The sequence below is a fragment of the Tupaia chinensis genome, unplaced genomic scaffold (genome assembly GCF_000334495.1).
Source record: "Tupaia chinensis unplaced genomic scaffold, TupChi_1.0 Scaffold000012_1, whole genome shotgun sequence".
Classification (NCBI taxonomy): Eukaryota; Metazoa; Chordata; class Mammalia; order Scandentia; family Tupaiidae; genus Tupaia; species Tupaia belangeri.
In genome coordinates this window covers 2,865,738-2,889,545 of record NW_006159442.1, presented here as the reverse complement: position 1 = coordinate 2,889,545, position 23,808 = coordinate 2,865,738, and the positions used below count along the sequence as shown (strand labels likewise).

The window sequence follows — 23,808 nt, the reverse complement described above, 5'->3', positions numbered from 1 at the left end:
CTTCCATACCCCTCTGGGGTATGGAATTCTAAAATTATAGTTTTTAAACATCTTAGCATAGTGAGGCTCCCAGGGATCCTCACTCTATACTGAACCACCTGCAAAAAAGGAGAAGCTGCTCTTCAAAAACCTGAATAGAAAACTCCTCCCATGGGGACCACATTGCTAACCACAACAGAAGAGAGACTTTGGCACAGAAGCAATACACAGCAAAAGGGAAGCAAACTAGTTCCCAGTGGCAGAAACATTCTCCAAAAAGGTATCCAGAAGTGAATACATCACCCAATAGCTAGAAGTCACAAAAGAGCCTCAAGTTTGAAAAAACCAGAAAATATGTATTCATCAAGAGAACACAATAACTGTCCTCCATCTCTTAGAAAACATAAGAAGTTACCAAAATGTCAGAGAAAGAAATTAGAATATTCTTTTTTTTTGGAGAGGTTTTTGCTATAGGGCACGTGCGCTCGCCAGACAGAGACAGACAGAGAGACAGAAAGTGAGAAATCACTCCCCAGGGGGGATGGCAACGTTGCAATCCCTTCTCCTCCATTCTCCTCTTGGGATCTTGGGCACGCACGCACACACGCCCGGCCTGAGTTTAAGCCACCGGGTCTGGGACACAAACCGCGGTCAACTACATGGGAGTCCAGCAACATAGCCATTACACTAACTGCTGGTCCCAAATTAGAATATTCTTAATGACAAAACTCTATGAGTTGGAACAGAAAAGGAGACAATGACTCCAGGAGATAAGGAAATCCTTCCACAATTTGAAAGAAGAAATAGACACCATAAGACAGAATCAAATGGAACTATTAGAGATGAAGACTCTAACACAGGAAATCAAAACCTCTCTTGAAAGTATTAAAAGTCAACAGACCATGCTGAAGCTCGAATCTCAGATGTTGAAGACAAAACCTCTGACCTAGAAAAAAACTACCAAAAAGAGAAAATAACAACAAGAAATGAGGATAATATACGAGAAATATTAGATTCCATTAAATGTCCAAACATCCAAATAATTGGTATCCCAGAAGGTGAAGAAACTAATAAGGGCATTGAAAATCTATCCCATGAAATCCTGGAAGAAAACTTTCCAAGTTTAGATAAGCACTCAAACATTCAGACCCATGAAATACAAAGGACCCCAAATACAATCAACCCAAGAAAATCCTCTCCATGGCACATCTTCGACTGGCCAAAACCAAAGATAAACACAAGCTACTAAAACTGGCAAGAGAGAAACATCAAGTGACTTACAGAGGTCATCCCATCAGGCTAACACTGGACCTTTCAACAGAAACAATGCAAGCAAGGGAAGAATGGAAAGACATATTAAAAGTGCTAAGAGAGAAACAAATTCAACCAAGATTATTATATCCAGCAAGATTATCCTTCATTTGGGAAAAAAGGATTAAAATCTTCTCAGAAAAACAAAGCCTGAAAGAATGTGTCAATATCAGACCAGCTTTTCAAGAAACTCTGAAGAATGTCCTGCTCGGGAACCAGCTGGTAGCGTAATGGCTATGTCGCTGGACTCCCACGTAGTCGACCGTGGTTCGTGTCCCAGACCCGGTGGCTTAAAACTCACGCCGGGCGCGTGTGCGTGTGCGCCCAATATCCTGAAAGAAGAATGGAGGAGAAGGGACTGCGGCGTGACCATCCCCCCTGGGGGGTGATTTCTCGCTTTCTGTCTTTATGTCTCTCTCTGTCTGTCTGACGAGCGCACACGCCCTATAGTGAAAACCTCTCCAAAAAAAAAAAAAAAGATGGCAATTGGAGGCAATAGTGACTAGTCAGGATAAGGGGGTCAAATAGTGCATAAGTATAGAACAGAAATTTAGGAATATTTAGATTCCAGTGCCTTTAACTACCATGTCCCCACTTTCTTCCTTTAAAGTCAAGCCACTGGCCAAGAGAAAGAGGTGCTCTTCTTTAGAGAAAACCCACAGGCTCCAGCCAGTTTAATACCCAGGGAGGCCTGGCCTGCTACGGGGCCACCATGACTGGGGGCAGACCAGTCTAATTCTGGGGTTGCTTACATACAAAGAAATGTCCTCACTAAAGTCTATCAGTAATAAAAGTGATATCATTGGGGCTGTAGGGTGGCGTAGGACACAACACTCTGAAGCTGACCCACATGGGAGGTTGCAGGTTCATATCTGGAGACCTCTCTGAATCTGCTGGGTGTGCGTGTACCCATGATCCAGGACGGGGAGTAAACTGTGGCATAAAGATCCTGTCAGAGATGCTGAGTCTCTGTTTCTTTCTCTCACTCTGGAATAAAGAAAAAGAGATGCTTTGGATTTCTGCTCATCCTATTCCTTGCTTACGTACCAACATGTCACACCTGTGTGAAAGAAAGGCACTGCATCAAACAAATATCTGTGTTTGGAAAGATACTACCATAACTTGACAAACAGGACCTATACGGTTGCAATAACTTCCACTTGAAATAATAATTTTTAAAAGGAAACTATTCTTTTTTTTTTTTTTTTAGAGGTTTTTGCTATAGGGCGCGTGCGCTCGCCAGATAAACAGAGAGAGACATAGAGACAGAAAGCGAGAAATCACCTCCCGGGGGGGGATGGTCACGCCGCAATCCCTTCTCCTCCATTCTCCTCTCAGGATCTTGGGCACGCATGCACACGTGCCCAGCGTGAGCTTTAAGCCACCAGGTCTGGGGCACGAACTGCGGATGACTACATGGGAGTCCACCAACATAGCCATTATGCTAACTGCTGGTCCCCAAGGAAACTATTCTTGACACAGATAAATAATACATTTTCTTTCTTTCTTTCTTTTTTTTTTTTGGAGAGGTTTTCACTATAGGGCTCATATGATCACCAGAAAGACAGAGAGAGACAGAGAGACAGAGACAGAAAGCGAGAAATCATCCCCCAGGGGGGATGGCCACGCCACAATCCCTTCTCCTCCATTCTCCTTGGGATCTTGGGCACGCATGCACATGCGCCTGGAGTGAGTTTAAGCCACTGGGTCTGGGACTCGAACCGCAGTCGACTACATGGGAGTTCAGTGACATAGCCATTATGCTAATTGCTGGTCCCTACATTTTATTTCTTTGCATTTGATATCCTATTTAGGATATGACAAACTAAAAGCATCCTTTCTGAGTGAACTTTATACATTTCTCAATTTGACAAACAAGGTATTTTGGCAACTACTAAATATTATGACCAATGTTAACAAATTGCAAATAAATAAACATGTACGTACACTTAAATAAATTTATTTCCCATCATCTTTAAGTTTTTTTCATTTTCTTAAAATGTGCTACAGGGTGTGTGCACTTGCCTAAGAGAAAGAAACAGAGAGAGGGGGAGAAAGCACCCCCTGACTGGGTTTGCTAACGCCACAATCCCTTCTCCTCCATTCTTCCAACCTGTGGAGATTTGGGGTACACGTGCATTTGTGTATGGTATGTTTTTCAAGCTGCCAGGGCTGGGATTTAAACTGTGTGGTCACTCATGGGGCATCTGGTTCCCTTAACCATTAGGCCATAGGGCTGGCCCCTAATAAGTGAGACTATATCATTTTATATATGTATTAAAAAAAAAAAACAAAAACTGGGAACCAGCAGTTAGCGTAATGGCTATGTCGCTGGACTCCCACGTAGTCGACCGCGGTTCATGTCCCGGACCCGGTGGCTTAGAACTCACGCCGGGCGCGTGTGCGTGCGTGCCCAAGATCCCGAGAGGAGAATGGAGGAGAAGGGATTGCGGCGTGACCAGCCCCCCTGGGGGGTGATTTCTCGCTTTCTGTCTCTATGTCTCTCTCTGTCTGTCTGGCGAGCGCACGCGCCCTATAGCGAAAATCTCTCAAAAAAAAAAAAAAAAAAAGACTATTTAACTTTATTTATTTATTTATTTTAATTTGACCAGAGAGGGACAAAGTGAGAGAGAAAGCGAGAAAGTAAGACAGCAAGTGGACAGGTCCAGGACTCAGGCTGGCCATGTGGGAGTCCAGCACCCTTGACCACCATACCACCTGCTGGCCCTTATTATTATATATTAAATAAAATTGAAAAAAAAAAAGAGACTTACAAGTGGAAAATCGGTAACATAGGCATCGCACATGATTATCTCAGGTGGTCTGTGGACGATACTTGTGTAGATTATCATGACATTGGAAAACTCAGCCGCAAATCCCAACTGAATCTGAACACCACATTGAAATTTAAGACACATGCTTTCCGGAAGTTCTGAAAAAAGAACAATAAGAACAACTTACAACATTATTTAAAGAATGCCTGGTAAGCTTTCTGTTGATAAATAGCAAATATATTTTATGGGGCAGAAAATGGTTAAAGACCTTTCTTTTGCTTAAACGCATTATATAACCAATATCATATTGTTTAAACGCATAGACATACACACATAATTTTTAAAAAACCCTCAGGATTCTGCTGGCCACACAAATCATATCTATTGTCTTACAATGATTGCCATCTGCATCTGTAATTTTTATAGTGGTAATCAAAAGTATATATTAATTGCAGATGTATTTTCACTGTTGCCTTAATCTCCATGATGAATTTAAATAAAACATACTATCACTGGCCACACCACTGATTATTATCTGTAACTATTCTGCTACGCTTGAACGTCTTTTTTCTAGGTTTTGTTTTTCTATCATATGCTTGATCTTAAACAAAAGGCCAAAAAGTGATTAATGTTTTTCTATCATAACTAATATTTCTTATGTGCATTCGAAGCTTTAGGATTGTTAGATATCTAACAGCTCCTCACAACAGGACAAACCACCTTCATCTTACATGGAATATAAATATACTACTTCTTGCTCTGAGGGAAGCCAGCTGCCATGCTGTAAGCTCCCTTGGGGAGGCGATATGTCAAAGGACTGAGGTTTCTGGCTGACAGCCGAGGTAGACATAAGCCCAGCCATCAGCGACACAGGTGAACGTGGGAGCAGACCACACTGTGCTGAGCCATGAGATGACTGCAGTCCTAAGAGACCCTGAGCTGGGGGCATCCAGCTGAGCGGCACTGAGATTCCCACCCCAGAGCACCTGTGAGATAGCAAATGTGTGTTGTTTTCCACCCTTAAAGTGTGTGTACTGGTTTCACCATAACATTTCCAAAATAAGGTATTCATTTTCAAGATGCTATTTGATATAATTAAAAAAAGAAAGTTTTCACTTTTCTTTAATGATCTAAATTTACCGTTTTCTATATGTACCTCAAGTTTTAACATGTTTCCAACTATGTGGATTACTGAACTTGAATCACTTGCTTATTTATTGTGGGGAAGAATCTTAGTGTTTTTCTATTCCTATTTTTAATTTCAATTGCCAGAGGGCACATGTGCTTGCTAGAGAGAGACAGAGACAGCACCCCTCCAATGAGTATGGTTACACTCCAATCCCTTGTCCTCCATTTTTCTATCTGTTGGGATTTGGGGCACACAAGCACATGTGCCTGAAGAGTTTTGTTGTTTGTCTGTTTTTAGGTTTTTGCCATAGGGTGAGAACGCTTGCTAGAGAGACGAAGAAAGGGAAAATGAGAAATCACCCGCTGGGAGGAATGGTCACACTACAACCCCTTCTTCTCTCGGGATTTTGGGCATGCATGCACCGGTCCCCAGTGAGATTTTCAAGCTGCTGGGTCCAGAACTCGAAACACGGTGGCCACATGGGAATCCAGCGCCTTAACCAACCATGCTGCCTGGGCTCATCCTGTAGTGTTTTTCAAGCCTCTTGGGCCGAGGTTGGAACGTCAGTAAGTCATGTGGAATCCAGCTTCCTTAGCTACTAGGCTATGGTGTTGGCCCTCTCTTACCATTTTATATGAACTCTTTATTACATATAGAAAAATTTACCTATTAAATTTGTTATGAACACTTTCTGTCTGACCTTTTAGTTTCACTTCATAAAAGGCTTTTCTTGTCACTGTTCTTTACTACTCTAATTTTCTTACTTTTTTTAAAGAGATTTTTGCTATAGGGTGCAAGCACTTGCTGGACAAAGAGACCGAGAGACAGAAGGCAAGAAATCATCCCCTCAGGGGGAGATGGCCATGCTTGAATCCCCTCTCCTCCATGCTCCTCTCAGGATTTTGGGTACACATGCAGATGTGCCCAGCATGAGTTTCAAACTGCTGGGTCTGAGACTTGAACCATGGTTGACCATGTGGAAGCCCAGCACCTTAACCACTCCATCAGTTGCTGGCCCCACTACTCTAATTTTTTTTTTTTTTAAGAGAGATTTTTACTATACGACATGTGTGCTCGCCAGAGAGACAGAAAGCAGAAATTACCCCCTAAGAGGAATGGAAAGCCCACAATCCTTTCTCCATTCTCCTCTTAGGGTCTTGGGCATGCATGGACATGTACCCAGTGTGAATTTTAAGCAACTGAGTCCAGGACTTGAACTGCAGTCAACTACATGTAAGTCCAGGGACATAACCATTATGCCAACTGCAGGTTCTCCCACTACTCTCATTTTAAAGTCATTATTATTTGGATTTTCTTTTAGGGAAAAGACATCTAATTTCAATTATTTATCCAATTATCTGGAATGTCAAAATAATATATTTATGGCATTTTACATTTTTTTAGATAATTATTTTTATTTTATTATCATTATTTTTCAATTTTGACCTGAGAGACAGAGAGAAAGAAAGAAAAAGAGAGAGCAAGCTGCCAGGTCTGGGATTTGAACCACGGTTGACCATGTGGGAGTCCAGTGCCTTTAACCACCTTGTCACTTGCCAGCCCCAGCATTTTACATTTCAAGGTGCTTTAATACATAATTTACAAAAAAATTATTTCAGAGGGAAAAAAACTATTATGAAAAGAAGATATTTCATAGGAATTCAGTAAGTATAGTTATGTTTTAATTACCTCTAATACCACAGAATAGAAGCAACTGAGTCCAGGACTTGAACTGCAGTCAACTACATGTAAGTCCAGGGACATAACCATTATGCCAACTGCAGGTTCTCCCACTACTCTCATTTTAAAGTCATTATTATTTGGATTTTCTTTTAGGGAAAAGACATCTAATTTCAATTATTTATCCAATTATCTGGAATGTCAAAATAATATATTTATGGCATTTTACATTTTTTTAGATAATTATTTTTATTTTATTATCATTATTTTTCAATTTTGACCTGAGAGACAGAGAGAAAGAAAGAAAAAGAGAGAGCAAGCTGCCAGGTCTGGGATTTGAACCACGGTTGACCATGTGGGAGTCCAGTGCCTTTAACCACCTTGTCACTTGCCAGCCCCAGCATTTTACATTTCAAGGTGCTTTAATACATAATTTACAAAAAAATTATTTCAGAGGGAAAAAAACTATTATGAAAAGAAGATATTTCATAGGAATTCAGTAAGTATAGTTATGTTTTAATTACCTCTAATACCACAGAATAGATACCTGAGACTTAGAGAACCTAAAATCTATTTTAGTCAGTAATTTAAACTTTTTTTTTTTCACTAAATTACACAGAATTACCAAAAGGTAATTAAGCTGTAGATAGGAGGTTCACCTCATTTTTTCTGTTAACCACACAACTCGCTATTCCAGAGAGACCACGCGAGGGTATCCGGGTGCACGGAGGACTTGCTGAGTCCCATGCCTGTCTCCACCTGTGTGCTCTCACGCCCTTTCAAAAGCCCTAGGCAGTAGGGCAATTTCTTATCCCATTTTATAAATAACACGTTTGACAAGGTAGGGACTGGACCAGAACTGGATGAGAAACCAGGCCTGTCTGATGATGGACAGTGTGAGCTTCAACAGACGACCATACGGGAAAATCGAAAGGACTGCTTAGTGGACCAGTGGGAAATAAGTTTGTTTTAAAATGGAAGAATTAAAACATATTTTCATTTTACCAATGATGGAAATAATGGTAAAATAATTAGATTTTTTTTTTGAGAGATTTTTTTGCTATAGGGTGCGTGCGCTCACCAGACAGACAGAGAGAGATAGACAGACAGAAAGCGAGAAATCACCCCCCAGAGGGGATGGTCACGCTGCAATCCCTTCTCCTCCATTCTCCTCTCAGGATCTTGGGCACGCACGCACACGTGCCCGGCATGAGTTCTAAGCCACCGGGCCCGGGACGCGAACCGCGGTCGACTACGTGGGAGTCCAGCGACATAGCCATTACGCTAACTGCTGGTTCCCAATAATTAGATATTTCTAACATTAAATAAATCAGTGTAATATGTACTATTGAAGTATTTGTTTAATTTTGGACTTGCCAAAATATTACTAGGCCAAGTATTCTGTTATACCATTAGGAGGAAAGCTGTTTATTCAGAACACCAACAAAAGCTTAACAACTTTTACAAATCATATAATAGAAAGATTTCACAAAAACAGACATAATTGGGTTTGGCAGGTGGTGTGGTGGTTAAGGGCAATGGCTTCCCATATGGCCCACCGCGGTTCGAATCCCGGAACGGTTGGCTCACTTTCTCACTTTCCAGCTCTCTCTCTGTCCCTATCTGGTTAAATTAAAATAAAACAGATAGGATAAATAAAGTTAAATAAAATAAATCTTAACAAAGAAAACAAAGAAAACCAGACTTCACCATACCATGAGCCTTGGCCCACTGGAGGTTCCGCACCAGCGACTCTGCAGACTGTGCTGTCCCCTGGATGGGATCGGTCAGGGCTCTCTTTTCAGATAAACTGCTTCGGATTTCCAGAGCCTGTTTGCCTTTGGTAAGGTGACATTTACCCATATCTAAAAGAGAAGAAATCAAATAATATCTTTAAGACCACCAATTCTTCTGTCACGGTCTAAACACTAAGCCCAAGAACTCTACAGACCAGCTTACAGTCTCAATATCATCCGGTCACTCAACTATTTACCTATCATGTGCCAGGCATGGTTCCTGATGCTGGGCATGGAGCATGGAGCAAGTCCATGAAAACACCAGATCAGCTCACTTCGAAAGGTCTTTTTCTAGCTTTTAGCCTTTAAAATTCCATTACAAAACCCCTAACATTCTAAGTCTTGAAATCTACAAAGAGCTGAATATACTTCTTCACTAAAAGAGCAGCCCTGAGTGTCCATACTTTGTTCAGAAATCCATGCAGTTAGTAAGCAAATGGCTACGACCTACGAGAAAGGTTAAACGACCTACCACATTGACTTCAGATTTATTTATTAATTTATTTAAAGCTTATTTATCTCCTCTTTGAGAGAGAAAGACAGGCACCCCCAACGCACATGCAAAATTTACAAAACTTCATTTTGCACTTGGCCCTAAGGAAAACCTCTACAAATTTCAAAGAACAAAAGACAGACGACATTTGATCACAAAGCAATTAAGGTAGAAGTTAAAACCAAAAAGCTAAATGAAAGTTCCTGACATACTGAAGTTTAAAGACCACATTATTATGTGACTTAAAAGTTAAAGAAAAAAAACAAAAGTAGAAACTAAAAAACACCTAACCTTGAAAGATGTGATGAAAATGCTTTCACAGTAAAACCTTAGAAACTTCAGCTGGAAAAGACAGGCTGCAAGTGAATGAGCTATTACTTAATGATGTTAGAAAAAAAGAACCAGTTTAAAAGAAAGCAAGGCAAGATGTAATGCAAGTAACAGAAATTAATAACACAAAAGGGTAAACAAGTAGAGGAAATCAGCAGAGCCCAAGGCTGGTTCTTTGAGCGGAAATAGAGAAATTGAGGGCCAGCAGGTGGCGTGGTAGTTAAGGCGCTGGACTCCCACATGGCTGACTGTGCTTGGAGCCCAAGACCTGGCAACTTGAAAAGCATGCCAAGCACATGTACATGTATGCTGTAAATCCCAGAAGGAGAACGGAGGACAATGGACTGTGGCATGGCCATCCTCCCACGGGGTGATTTCTCACTCTCCTTTTCACTCTCTCTGTTGCCTATGGCAAAAACCTTTAAAAGAAAAAAAAAAAAGGGCCAGCAGATAGTTTTGGGGTTACCTTGCTGGACTTCCACATGGCTGAACATGGTTAGAGGCCCAGACTTGGTGGCTTGAAAATCGTGCCAGGTGTGTGTGCGTGCATGCCCAAGATCCCGGGAAGAGAATGGAGAAGAAGGGACTGTGATGTGGCCATCCTTCTTGGGGAGTTATTTCTCACTTTCTCTCTCATCGTCTCTGTCTCTTTTTCCCTGCCCTGCCCCTGCAAGTGCATGTGCTCTAAGGCAAAAGCCTCTACAAAAAAGAAATGGTGAAACTCACAAAACCTGGCAAGATTAATTAAAGGAAAAAAAGAAAAACAAAGATGAACAAACAAATGTTAGTTATTTTTTAATTATTTATTTATTTATTTATTTATTTTCTGCTATAGGGCGCAAGTACTCACCACCACCATCTCCCGCCGGTGGTATGGCCACTCCACAATCCCCTCTCCTTCATTCTCCTCTTGGGATCTTGGGCACGCATGCACACGCACCCAGCATGAGTTTAAGCCACTGGATCCAGGACTTGAACTGTAGTTAACTATGTGGGAGTCTAGCGATGTAGCCATTACGCCACCTGCTGGTCCCCCTTTTTTATATATCTTATAAAATGGCCTTGCGAAAATGACACAGCTGATGTAACAGGTACTTACTTGGCACCTGACATGGACACGGCATTATAGCAGCAGGCCAGGAAGGCCACTGAGGTGGCGGATGGCCCGGCGTTTGATTTTAAGGATCACATCCTTAAAGCAGGATGTAAAAACAACTAAGTTCATCAAGAAAAGAACAAACTCTGCTTTTCACCAGGGCCTCAAAAATTTCTGTGAAGTTTTCTCTCTAATCCTGGGAGGGACTGCTTGGTGGACAACTATTTTTGCAAACAAGTAGAATGGCAGCACCAGGGCACTGGCACAGAAATGACAGAGAGCTGGGGTTAAAGGTCATCCCTCGAGTGCCTCGGGTTAGCCCTGTATTCTCTGTCCCATGCAGGAGGCAGCAGGAGTCAAGAGGGCAGGAAAGACGGCAGGAAGGAGTTAACAGCGGGAGTATTCTGGACATTGCACTAAGAAATGACTGACATTTTACAAGACACACACTAATACCAAACCCATGGAGTAACAGGGAGGATAAAATAACCCCCACGCAGGAAGTGCTCAGTAAGTCTATCCCCCCCTTCTCTTCTGTGCAAGTAGTTTTCTTTTACCTTCCGCAACTTCATCCAGCAATACTGTAATTTTCTTGTCTTCTAATAATCTGTCTTTTAAAAATTTCATGAAGATGCCATTGGCCAACCCAGAATGCTGGATTTCAAAAGCTTCTGCTCCTTGACACCTTCACAACAGTAAGAGAAAGAAGTGTGGTAAGCCAGGAGCAAAAGGAACCAGGGCAGGTTCTCGCTTGGATGTGGAAGCTGAAACACACACACAGAAGCAGGACTGAATGGGGGTTACCGGAGGCGGGGAGTGGGGGAAATGGGGAGTCAAAGATACGACATGTCAGGAGGAATGAATGATAAGCACGGGGGTGAGGGATATGCTAATTAGCTTGAGTCAACTACTCTATATTATAGATGTATATATATATATTTTTTGAGAGTTTTTTTTTTTTTTTTTTTTTGCTATAGGGCGCGTGCGCTCGCCAGACAGACAGAGAGAGACAGAGAGACAGAAAGCGAGAAATCACCCCCCAGAGGGGCAGGTACTTCTCCTCCATTCTCCTCTCAGGATCTTGGGCACGCACGCACACGCGCCCAGCATGAGTTTTAAGCCACCAGGCCCGGGATGCAAACCGCAGTCAACTACGTGGGAGTCCAGCGACATAGCCATTACGCTAACTGCTGGTTCCCCATTATAGACGTATATTGCAGTAGCACTTTCACCCTGTAAGTATATACGATTTGTCAATATCCAATAAAAAGTAAATTAAAACAAAGAGAAATGTTCTAAAAAAGCGAACACTGGTCAACACCAGGTTTCTGTACCCTCAGTGTCATGGCTGACTGAAGAGTTAATTGGTAGGCGGGAGCTAAGTGCTTCGGTTCTTAGTGCTAAGGTACCAGGACATGAAGTGCTAAGATCAGTTATTTAAAGTTTTCTACCAAAAACATCAAAGAGGGAAATTTATGGCTGCATGTCTATGGATATTTCTAGGCCTCTAATCTGTAATAAAAAAGAAGACATCAAAAAGCAATCTTCAACAGAAACATAAAGTGTCTCACGTGGCATATCCGAACACAATATTGGCGGTGACTTTCAGTGCATCCAAGATTGGAATGGTGTCATCATAGTCATTTCTGAAAGGGGGAAGGGGAGAGAAGGACAGACACAAATATCAAGTTAAAGTATCCTTAAAAGAGTATAAATAAGGGGCCAGCAGGTGGTGTGGTGTCACAGGTGCTGAACTCCCACATAGCTGACTGTGGTTTGAGTGCTGGACCAGGTGGCTTGAGAATCACACCAAATAGCACGTGTGTACATGCCCAAAATTCCAGGAAGAGAACAGAGGAGAGAGGATTGCGGAGTGGCCAACCCCCTGAGGGTGACTTCTCACTTTCCCTCTCACTGTGTTTCTCTGGTGAGCACAGGTGCCCTATGGCAAAAACCTTAAAAAAAAAAAAAACAAAAAAAAACATGAGGGACCAGCAGATAGCGTAACGGTTATGTTGCTGGACTCCCACGCAGTCAACCATGGTTTGAGTCCACCATGGTTCGAGTCCTGGACCTGGTAGCGCAAAACTCACGCCGCGCGTGCGCGCACGTGTGTGTGTGTGTGTCCAAAATCCCAAGAAGAGAATGGAGGAGAAGGGATTGTGGCGTGGCTGGCCTCGCAGGAGGGTGCTTTCTCATTTCCTCTCTCTGTCTCTCTGCCGAGCGCATGTACTCTATAGCAAAAATCTCTCTTAAAAAAAAAGTAATAATAATAATAATACCTTGGAAAAATACTATTAGGTTGTAAGAAAAATGGCATATTTTTCTGTTTTTCTATGCAAAATGCATCATGACTTTCTAACAAACCAGTAACACACAGGGAAATTTCTTTTTTTTTTTGGAGAGGTTTTTGCCATAGGGCGCATACGCTCGCCAGAAAGAGAGAGACAGAGACAGAAAGCAAGAAATCACCCCGCAGGGGGGATGGCCACACTGCAATCCCTTCTCCTCCCTTCTCCTCTTGGGATCTTGGGCACGTACACACACATGCGTGGCGTGAGTTTTAAGTCACTGGGTCCGGAACTCGAACCGTGGTCGACTACATGGGAGTCCAGCGACATAGCCATTACGCTAACTGCTGGTCCCACAAACCAGTATTTGAGTATGTATAATTTAAAAGAACAGATTCAAAATTCTCTCATCTGATTAACTACGCATTTACCAAAAATAAACCAATGTTATAATGTCAAGACAGTAGATACATTTTTTTTTTCTTCTGTTAGTTTTTTTTTTTTTTTTGAGAGATTTTACTTTAAGGTGCATGCGTTAGCTATAGGGTGCATGCGCTCGCCAGGCAGAGAGAGACACAGAGACAGAAAGTGAAAAATCAGCCCCCGGGGGGATGGCCACACCGCAATCCCTTCTCCTCCATTCTCCTCTCGGGATCTTGGGCACACATACACATGCGGCCAGTGTGAGTTTAAGCCACTGGGTCTGGGACTCGAACCACGGTCGACTACATGGGAGTCCAGCGACATAGCCATTAGCTAACTGCTGGTCCCTTTTATGCTGTTAGTTTTAAAATGGAGTAGCATTTGAACTCTGGCATTGGATTTTGACTGGTAAATGCTGAGCAGTAAAAAACGGTAAATTGGGGAGGAATAACTACTGCCTATTCCTTAACAATGCGACAGCAAACAGATGCGATCCAAGCCTTACAAGATCGCTCCGCTGTGCTTTCTGTATACAGGCCAGGATTGCCCAGTGCCCACATGCCCAACGTATGGGTGCTTTCTTAACTCCTGAAGGAATAACTGCAGTGATTACTAGAGACATCTAAAGGCATCTTGAAGAGCTGAATCCTTCGTAGGATGAGGAAGTTCTTTACTTTTGTTCTACAGTAAATAGAGTTCAATTAGATATACACAAGGAAAATGTTTCCCTTTTTTCTGTTTCGGTGTATAATCTAATGTTTGCAAACTCAGATGGTTCTTACACTGCAGATGGACCTGAGGGTTAATTGCCCAGGTTTACACTTAACTCCAACGATTGTAGTAGAGATCAGAAATCTTACCTTTTCCTACACATATCCAACAAGAACACATTGAGTCCCGTTTCTTTTTCTTGCATTAATTTCAGTATATTTTGAACACACAGACAATTTTCAGACCTATATGGATTTGGAGCATCAACAGGGACCATAAAGCTGTTCCCAAAATTTTCATAACCATGTCCTGCATAATATAACAATCCTGAAAAAGAAGGAAGGGGGAAGATATTAACTCTTAATGTACTCTGTACTGATAGGTGGCACACCTAAAAGAAAATGTCTTATTTCTTTCATGTTGGTATAAGCATATTTAGGAAAAGTCCAATTACAGTATAAATATTACAGTCAATGTTGGGGTCAGGGTGGCATGGTGGCTAAGGTGCTGGACTCCTACGTGGCTGACCAGGTTCAAGTTCTGGACTTTGTGGCTTCCTTTCTCACTTTCCCTCTATCTCTCTCTCTGGTGAGTGCACGTGGTTATAGCAAAAAAAAAAATACACGTGTTATTAGAAAAAAAAAAAAAAAAAAAAAAAAGTAATAAATAAAATTACTTAAAAAAAGAATTAAATAAATACAGCTAATGTTAATTTGCATTTAAAATTATGCTGGCAACAGTCCTCACCCAAATCGTGCATTTTTTAAAAACATTTTTGCAGGGACCAGCAGGTGGCATGGTGGTTAAGGGGCTGGACACTCCCACATGGCTGACCAGGGTTCAAGTCCTGAATCTGGTGGCTTGCTTTCTCACTTTCTCTCTCTCTCTCACTCTCCCCCTATCTCTCTCTTTGGTCAAATTAAAAAATAAATGAATGAATAAATAAAATAAATAATTATTAAAAAAAAAAAGAAAAAAAATTTTTCGCCATAGGGCATGTGTGCTTGCTGCAGGGGATGGGAGAGAGAGAGAGAAAGAGAGAAAGAGAAACAGAAACCATCCCCTAGGGGGGATGGTCATGCCACAATTCCAATTCCTTCTCCTTCACTCTCCTCTTGGGATTTTGAGCATGTATGCAAACACATGTGCTTCAAGCCACTGGGTCCAGGACTAGAACCACAAACTCAGCCCTGCGGGATCCAGAACCTTAACCACCATGCTCCTGCTGGTCCTTACATTGTATTTTAAAACAACATCAAGATGTTGTATGAAGCGTATAATGCATATGTAACCAATGGTATAATGTGGAATGCAATTTATCTCATGATGTATGAAAAGAAAAGGTGGCTGAGACTTCTCCACCAATTACTCTGTCTCCTCCATGAGGCTGGGCGCTCCTTCAGGGCAGACACAGTTTTACATTTATCCATGAATTTCTGGCACATAGCAGGAACTTAGTAATTATTTAAGAGATGAACAAATAAACAATTCAGATGAATAGCAACTGCAGTATCAAGTCCAAGGAACTCGGTAGGCATTACCATAATGATTAGTACGGGTTATAAAATCACAAATGTAGATTTATAACCACAGAGGTGAAATCTGATTTCACAGGTTTCTATTTCCCCTTTTTGTTATGAAATATAAATATTAATTTCCCACCTAGAATCTCTTGAATTAGTAATCTAAAATCTGGGTTAGTTTTAAGACTCAATAAAGAAGCCCTATTTCCATACTAAGAAATGATACCATAAAAAACTACTCTAATGCTATATATTTAAGGTTTTGTTTTTTTTTTGCCATAGGGTGTGTGCATTTGCTAGAGTGAGACAGTGAGAGGAAAAGCAAGGACTCACTCCCTCAAGAGGGATGGCCACACTACAGTTTCTTTTCCTCCATTCTCCTCCTGAGATTTTAGGCATGCATGCACATGCATCCGGCGTGATTTTCAAACCACTGAGTTCGGGATTCTATCTGCAGTGGGACATGTGGGAATTCAGTGCCTTAACCACTGTGCCACCTGCTGACCCCTTTAATGAGCTTTTAAAGAGCTTTTTTTTTTTTAAAAGTAGAAACAGTGCACCTTCGACCTCTGGTATTACTAAAAGACAACCAATCAGAAAGCCTGGGGGCTGCTCCCATCATGTCATTTAACACACCTGGCTCTAGCAAGATTTGACTTGAGAGGAGTAGCAATCGAAGGTTTCGTTTCCATTAATCCAGGGAGAAGCTAAGTTTGGTTCCATTATGTCAATTCTATATGCCCAGTCCTGCAACCATTGAAATTAAGGCACTACACTTAAATATTTTTTCTTTTCTTTTTATTTTAAAGAATTATTTTATTTAACTTTATTTATTTACTTATTTTAATTTGAGCAGAGAGTGACAGAGTGAAAGAGATAGACAGACAGACAGACAGGCAAAGTGAGAAAGCAAGCCACCAGGTCCAGGACTCGAACCACAGTCAGCCATGTGGGAGTCCAGAGTCCCTAACCACCACACTCCCTGCCGGCCCCTACACTTAAATACCTTTTCTAAAAAATGGCTTTTGTTACAGGGCACATGCACCCACTGTATGAAGTGGGGAGAGAGGAAAGATGGGGGGGAGAAAGAAGAGATGAGAAGAGAAAGTGAGAAATTCCCCCCGTGGGGTTGGTCATGTTGCAATCCCTTATCCTGCATTTTCCCTGTGGGATATTGGCACACATGCACATGTACCTGGTTTATTTTCCAAGTTGGCAATTCTGGGACTTGAACCACGTACTTGACCATATGGGATCCAACCACCTTAACCACCATGCCACCTCGTTGGCATACACTTAAATACTTTCTCTTTTCCCCAAAATGATTTATGAAAAGTCTAATAGGCATTTTATATCAATGTCTGCAACCAAATTATAGTGAGGCGGATTAAGTATTTTCATACATGATAAACCAGTCCACCTCACTGTATTTTTGTAATTCCACTGCTTGTGCTGCTTATTCATTTAATTTAAATCTTATTACTAGGGGCAGAGGATAATACAGTTACCTTTATAAGTGTTAACAATGTAGGGGCCAGTAGGTGGTGTGGTGGTTAAGGTGCTGGGCCCCCACATGGCCGACCCTGGTTCAAGTTCCAGACCTGGTGGCTTGCTTTCTCACTTCGCTCCCACCCTGCATGTGTCCTTCAACAAATAAAAATAAATAAATAAAATTAAATAAAACAATTCTTTGGAAAAAAAGAACAATGTGGTTGGAAGTACAATTCTGAAAATTAGATCTTTCAGGAATTTTACTTCTCAGGAACAGAATTTCTAAGAATACAGTTTGTCACAGACACTTATTTTGGCCTACAGAGAAAATAATTTAAATGGAGCCAGCCTTGTGGCCTAGTGGTTAAGGGAGCTGGATTCCATGGGGCTGAGTTCATGGTTCGAATCCTAGTTGAGGCAGCTGGAAAAACATGGTGGGCACATGTGTGTGCCATGCTCAAAATCCCAACAGCACAGAGAAATGGAGAAGGGATTGTTGTATGACCATATGCCCCATTGGAGAGTACCTTCTCCACCTCTGCCTCTCTCGGTTTCTCTGGTGGGCACATGTGCTCTCTGGCAAATTAAAACCAAGGTAACTGAGATGGAAAACTTTCCCACTGGAGTGAATTTGCATCCCACCAAGCACCGTTCTCTGATGAGAACCCTGACCAGCAGTATGGAGGCAGCACTGACTATGCAGCAGGCACTGGGCCAAGTGCTGCAAGTTACATCACCTCATGTGATCCTCACACCGTGGTAGGAAAGGGCCTTCCTCCCCCTCTTACAGATGGAAAACCTAAGATACCGAGAGGTTGACACATTTACCAAACTAAACCAACCGGTAAGTGACAAAACCAGAATTAACCTGCCTGGCTGCAGGCCAGCCTAACCATGAGCTAGAGTGTCTCTTTACCCCACTGCTGGCTTCTCTCAGAAAATATTAAATGGTCAGTGTATTAGTTTTTCATTGTTTTATGCACTAAAATTTGAAAACAAGACAAAACAAATCCTCTTTTTTTCCAAAAGAAACCTTAGGGAGACTCTTCACACCTACAAACTGATAGAAGCTGAGGCTGGTAGGTGGTGTGGGGGTTAAGGACACTGGACTCCTACATGGCTGACCGTGGTATGAGTCCAGGTCCTGGCAGCTTGCTTTCTCACTTTCTCTCTCTCGCTTTGTCCCTCTCTGGTCTAAAGGAAGGAAAGAAGAAATGAAGGAAGGGAAGGAGGGAGGGAGGGAGGGGAAGGGAAGGGAAGGGAAGGGGAGGGAAGGGAGGGGAAGGGAAAGGAAGGGAAGGGAAGAGAAGGCAAGGGAGGGGAAGAGAAGGGAAAGGAAGGGAAGGGAAGGGAAGGGAAGGGGGGAAGGGAGGAAGGGAAGAAAGGAAGAAGGGAGGAAGGGAGGAAGAGAGGAAAGAATGAAAGAAAGAAAGTTAGTTAAATAAAATAATTCTTAAAAAAAATGATGGAAGTGCAGATTCTCTAATTGAGGCCTGATGTTTTACTACTACTTGGTCACAAAGCTTTACTGTATTCTATAACTCATGGTCAGTAACGAAACCATGGAAGACAGCAAAAGAATTCTAATAAGAACAATGTAATTTCCTTTTTGTCTTTTAAAAGAATTATTTTATTCAACTTTATTTATTTATTTAAATTCGACCAGAGAGGGACAGAGAGAGAGAGAGAGAGAGAGAAAGAAAGTGAGAAAGCAAGCCATCAAGTCTGGGATGTGAACCGCAGTCAGCCATGTCGGAGTCCAGAGCCCTTAACCAACATCATGTCACCTGCCAAGCGCAATGTTATTTTCTTGAAAAAACAAAAACATGAAAGATAATAAGCTAAGCAGTTATTCAAATGGAATGAATATCACGCCTTTTTTTTTTTTTTTTTTTAAGAATGAAACTGTTCAAGAGGCCAGCAGATGGTGTAGTGGTTAAGGTGCTGGATTCCCACATGCCCGAGTACAGTGAGAGTCCTAGACCTGGTGGCTTGAAAATCACACGGCATGCATGTCCAAAATCCCAAGAGAGGATGGGAGAAGGGATTGCGGCGTGGCCATCCCCTCAGGGGATGATTTCTCATTTTCTCTCTTTCTGTCACTGTCTCTCACTGGCAAGTGGAATGCATACCCCTATGACAAAAACCTAACAATAAAAAAAAAAAAAAAAAAAAAACAACTATTCAACTCAGCAGTATGTTAACCTTACCTTTATGTGATTTTCACCTCTTACCTAACTTGTACGATGAAAAGAACAGCAAGAAATTCTTAAAACAAAGGTTGTAAGTAACTCACCATATACTCCTTTGTCCAAAAGGAGTAAAAATTCGTCCACAGCATTACGCATCTCATATTCTGTAAGATCCAACAGGGAAACGACCTTGAAATCTAGCTGTCTCAGTAGGTTGGTCAATTCATACACGTCCACCAAAGGAGCTTTAAGCTTGGGATGCTCCCAATAATTCATATTTCCTATCAAAAGAGCAACCTTGTCCTTGGCTGCAAAAAAGGGGGAGGGATTTAAAGGAGGATATAAAGATTAACAATGAAACCCAAGAAAAAGGTGCTATTATAATAAAAAAAGATTTAAAATCACATCATTTCATTTCAAGTAAGACTTCGTTATTACTTTATATCATTTTAGAACTACTTAAGTAACAGATCAATCTTCTCTGGGAACACAAGATGCTAAAATATCAAACAACTGCAATCAAACCTATTGATACGTCTCAGAACCAGGCAACAGATATTTATTGACTGTACATGAAACATAATCATAACTAATATTATACTTTCATGGAATTATAATAAAAATAAACATATTCAACTGGACTTTTAGAGCAAAATTTTAAAGTTGGGTTCCTGTTACATTATGCTGTTTTGTTAAACATGGAAGAGATTAAAAATAAGAGAAATACTTCAAAGAGAGTCAGAAAGAAATTCCATCAGCACAAGCAAGGGGAAATACGGAAGAAGGGAGAAAAGCAGGGTTGTCACAGTGCTGTGTTCTGTTTCTGCAGAAGCCACGGGGATACATAGTCTTCACTTCCTTTAAAAATCTGTACCATTTGACTGAGATGAGGCTACTTTAGGTATACATGAGGACTTTCTGTATGAGTGTCTTATTAGTTCATTTTCTGAGCTTGGTTTATTCAGACTTTTTAAAATATTTTTAAAAAGAATGATTTATCATTAGTTTTTCTTTTTTGGAGAGATTTTTGCTATAGGGCAATGTGCACTAGCTGGAGAGACACAGAGACAGAAAGCAAAAAATCTCCTCCAGGGGGGTATGGCCACGCTGTGATCCTTTCTTCTCTATTCTCTTCTTGGGATCTTGGGCATGCATGCATATGCACATGCGCCTGGCCTGAGTTTTAAGCCACCAGGTCTGGGACTTAACCACAGTTGACTGTGGGAGTCCAGAGATGTAACCATTATGTCATCTGCTGGTCCCAATTTATTATTAGTTTTTAATTTGATCAGAAAAAAAGAGAGCGAGAACGAGAGCCAGAGAGAGGGGAAAAGTGAGAGGGCAACCGTCAGGTCTGGGATTCGAACTATATCGGCCATGTGAGAGTCCAGCACCTTAACCACCACACCACCTGCCGGCTCAATGTACTGAGCCTTTGCTCAAAAATACATTAATGTGTTCTGCTAAGAGTCACTACATCATCTGCTGGCTCCACAAATTGCCCATTCTTAGGTATATACACATTTGGGATAAAAATAAAATGATGTTTAAATCATATTTCAAAGTCAATAAAAGTGATTTCAAATCCTATACAAATGACATCTCTTACCCAGAAGAAAAGGCTAACTATCATGACTATAATAGTATATGAAGAAATTCCAACTTAATGCTTTTACTAAATTGCCTTGAATTATAAAACTCAACAAAAGAGCTGAGATTACTTAGGATGAATTTCAATAGGAGGCAGTATAAAACTTAGTATCTGGGCCAGCTACAGGCATGGTGGTAAAGGCAGCTGGATTCCACATTGCCAACTATATGGTTCAAGTCCCAGACTCAGCAGCTTGAGAAACACGTGGGACATAAGTGCATGTTTGCCCAGAATTCTGAGAGGAGAGAGAAATGGAGATTTGAGGCTCAGCCATCCCCCACGGAACAGCATTTTCCCACTCTGCCTCCCACCTCTAGCGAGTGCACATGCTTTCTGGCAAATTTTAAAAAACAAAACAAAGAAACACAAACTTAACATTACTTGTACTTCCTTTTTTATTTTGGGGGGTTTCTTCTTAAGTAAACAAGTTTACTCCTACATGACAGTATCCACCACGGTAAGACTATTAACTAGCTAATCCGCAGAAAGAAAATCTTCAGTGTGTTTTTCTTTCTTTTTTCGAGTCCATCAACCCTATTAGAATTGAGATCCAACCTCCATGCGGTGACAGACTGAGCTAAATCTTCTAAGTGAGTGGAAAGAGAGTGTGTTGTCTCCAGTTTATATCAGCATAGCTCAAATTACGGATTTAGAGCAAGAAGCTACCAGTGTTATTCAGGTAGTGAAGTGCTTGTAAGTCATTGTGGGTTTTTTTGTGCAGCATAATTTAATTAGATATGTCCTAGACTGAGTTCTAGTGACTAGTTCCTAAGATGTCTCAGAGCATTTTCTTGAAATTAACGACATGAAGATGATGGCTAAGCAAATCTTACCTTGTCCAATCTACCTGCAAAGCTGTCTCTGGCTGTCAGGAGAACTGGGGTGGACTTAGAACAGAGAGGCAGACAGCTGTGGCCGAGATCAGAGAGGACTGAGACTCACGCCCAGGAAGAAGTTGTAGAACGGGAGAGGAAAAGGCAACTTTAGAGGTACGACGTAGAAAGGAACAGCAAAACTTCAACTTGAGATAAGAGGGAAAAGTAAAGAAAACTTCAAAACACCAACTATACAAGCAATTTATGATGGCTTTCAAGTGATAAAATAAATGGAAGAAATTTTCTGTAGAAACTCATTTACTGGAAAAGTCACCCACAACTTGAACACAAACCATTTACTGGAAAAAGGAAAAAAAAAAAAAATGCCAGCCGATTAAGTAGGAAAATAATCAAACTGCTACAGAAAGATATTTTCACTACACAATCTTAGACATCTCTCCAAACGTAATAATGCATTATATTTTTCAAAAATTGGTAGTGTTCTATCATTAATTCCATGTCCAATAACAACACTATTGTTTTTTATACAAAATGATATAATATTCATAAGCTCCTAGAAATAGGTTTGGCATATATTCATACTACTAAATATTATATAAAAAGTCTCTGGATGATTATCACTCATTGAGTATTACTGGGCTGGCCCTGAAGCCTTGTAATTGAGGGAGCCAGATCCCATATGGCGAACCAGGGTTCAAGTTCTGGCTCTGGTGGCTTGAAAAACATGCCAGGTGTGGAACCAGCAGTTAGTGTAATGGCTATGTCACTGGACTCCCACATAGCTGACCGTGGTTCGCGTCCCAGACCCGGTGGCTTAAAATTCACGCCAGGCGCGTGTGCATGTGTGCTCAAGATCCTGAGAGGAGAATGGAGGAGAAGGGATTGCGGCGTGGCCATCCCCCCCTGGGGGGTGATTTCTCGTTTTCTGTCTCTCTGTATCTCTCTGTCTGGCAAGCGGACGTGCCCTATAGCAAAAACCTCTCAAAAAAAAAAAAACATGCCAGGTGCATGTGTATGTATGCCCCAAATCTCAATGAGATGGAGAAATAAAGAAGGTATTGTAGAGTAGCCATGCCCCATTTGGGGGTGCTTTCCCTCTTCTCTTTCTGTCTCTCCTCCTCTCTCTGGCAAGTGTACATGCCCTCTGGAAATTAAAAAAAATTGAGTATTAGCATCACATCTGGCTGTTTGAATACGGTCCTTGTTATTCTGATGCGTTACATTTTTAATGACTCTCCAAGTTCTTTAACATTAAGTCCAAGTTCCTTAGTTCGGCACAGTAGACCATTCACATTTCACATTTGAATCTGTGCCTGCATTTCCAGCGGTGGCATCAGATGGCTTCCAGTGAACCCTGGTATCCTTGTCCTTGTGTACTGTAGTCACCCCACCTGGGCATTCAGGATGCCCTGTGAGTTCTTCCAGCAACAAAATGCGGTGTGACCATCTGCTAGTTATGGGTCTAGTCCTCAAGAAGTCCTGACAGCTTCTATTTTTGGGGATTCAGCCACACAGCTACAGAGTGAAACCACTAAAGAATGGAGAAGTAACTGAGAGGGAAGACAGAGACGGAGAGGGAAAGGACATGGCAGGAGGAGGTGGCAGAGAGAGAGCCCCCATCTTCGCGGTCTTTTGTCAATCCCCACTCGGTGCCAGGTATGTGAGTGAACCACTGCTATGGTTTGAATGTGTCCCCCCACATCCGTGTGATAATGTGGTTATAAGGAGAATTAAAGGGTGAAAACTTAATGTGACTGTAAGACTAGGGTGGGGCACCCAGAAATGAATCACATGGGGTTAGGAGAGGAGTAAGTGAAGCAGACACTAGCATGCTCTGATTACTGCTAGAGCTCTCGCCATGTGAGTGCCTGGGCTTCCCTGGATCCCACCAACAAGAACACCATCACCAGATGTAGCCCTTGACCCTGGCCCTCCAAAACAGTGAGCTAATAAACCTCTATTCTATGTGAACTACCCAGGCTGGGGGTATTTCTGTTATTAGCAACACGATGGACTAAAATAGTCACTTTGGAGGTTGCAGTCCCAGTCACCATCTGACTGCAATCATGTGAGAGACCCTAAGAGGGACCAGCAGAAAAACC

General features: G+C 41.7%; 1 protein-coding gene across 2 annotated transcripts in view; it reads right to left on the bottom strand.

The window, feature by feature from the left end:
• Positions 1 to 23,808, bottom strand: part of MALT1 (MALT1 paracaspase) — a gene marked incomplete at its 5' end in the record, with an annotated part of 70,339 nt that overhangs the window by 4,377 nt on the left and 42,154 nt on the right. For both annotated transcript variants that reach the window (XM_014585088.1, XM_014585107.1), the window contains 6 exon segments: positions 4,065 to 4,222; positions 8,589 to 8,738; positions 11,146 to 11,273; positions 12,160 to 12,234; positions 14,163 to 14,340; positions 19,324 to 19,527. In XM_014585088.1, coding sequence (XP_014440574.1) covers positions 4,065 to 4,222; positions 8,589 to 8,738; positions 11,146 to 11,273; positions 12,160 to 12,234; positions 14,163 to 14,340; positions 19,324 to 19,527 — 893 coding nt within the window.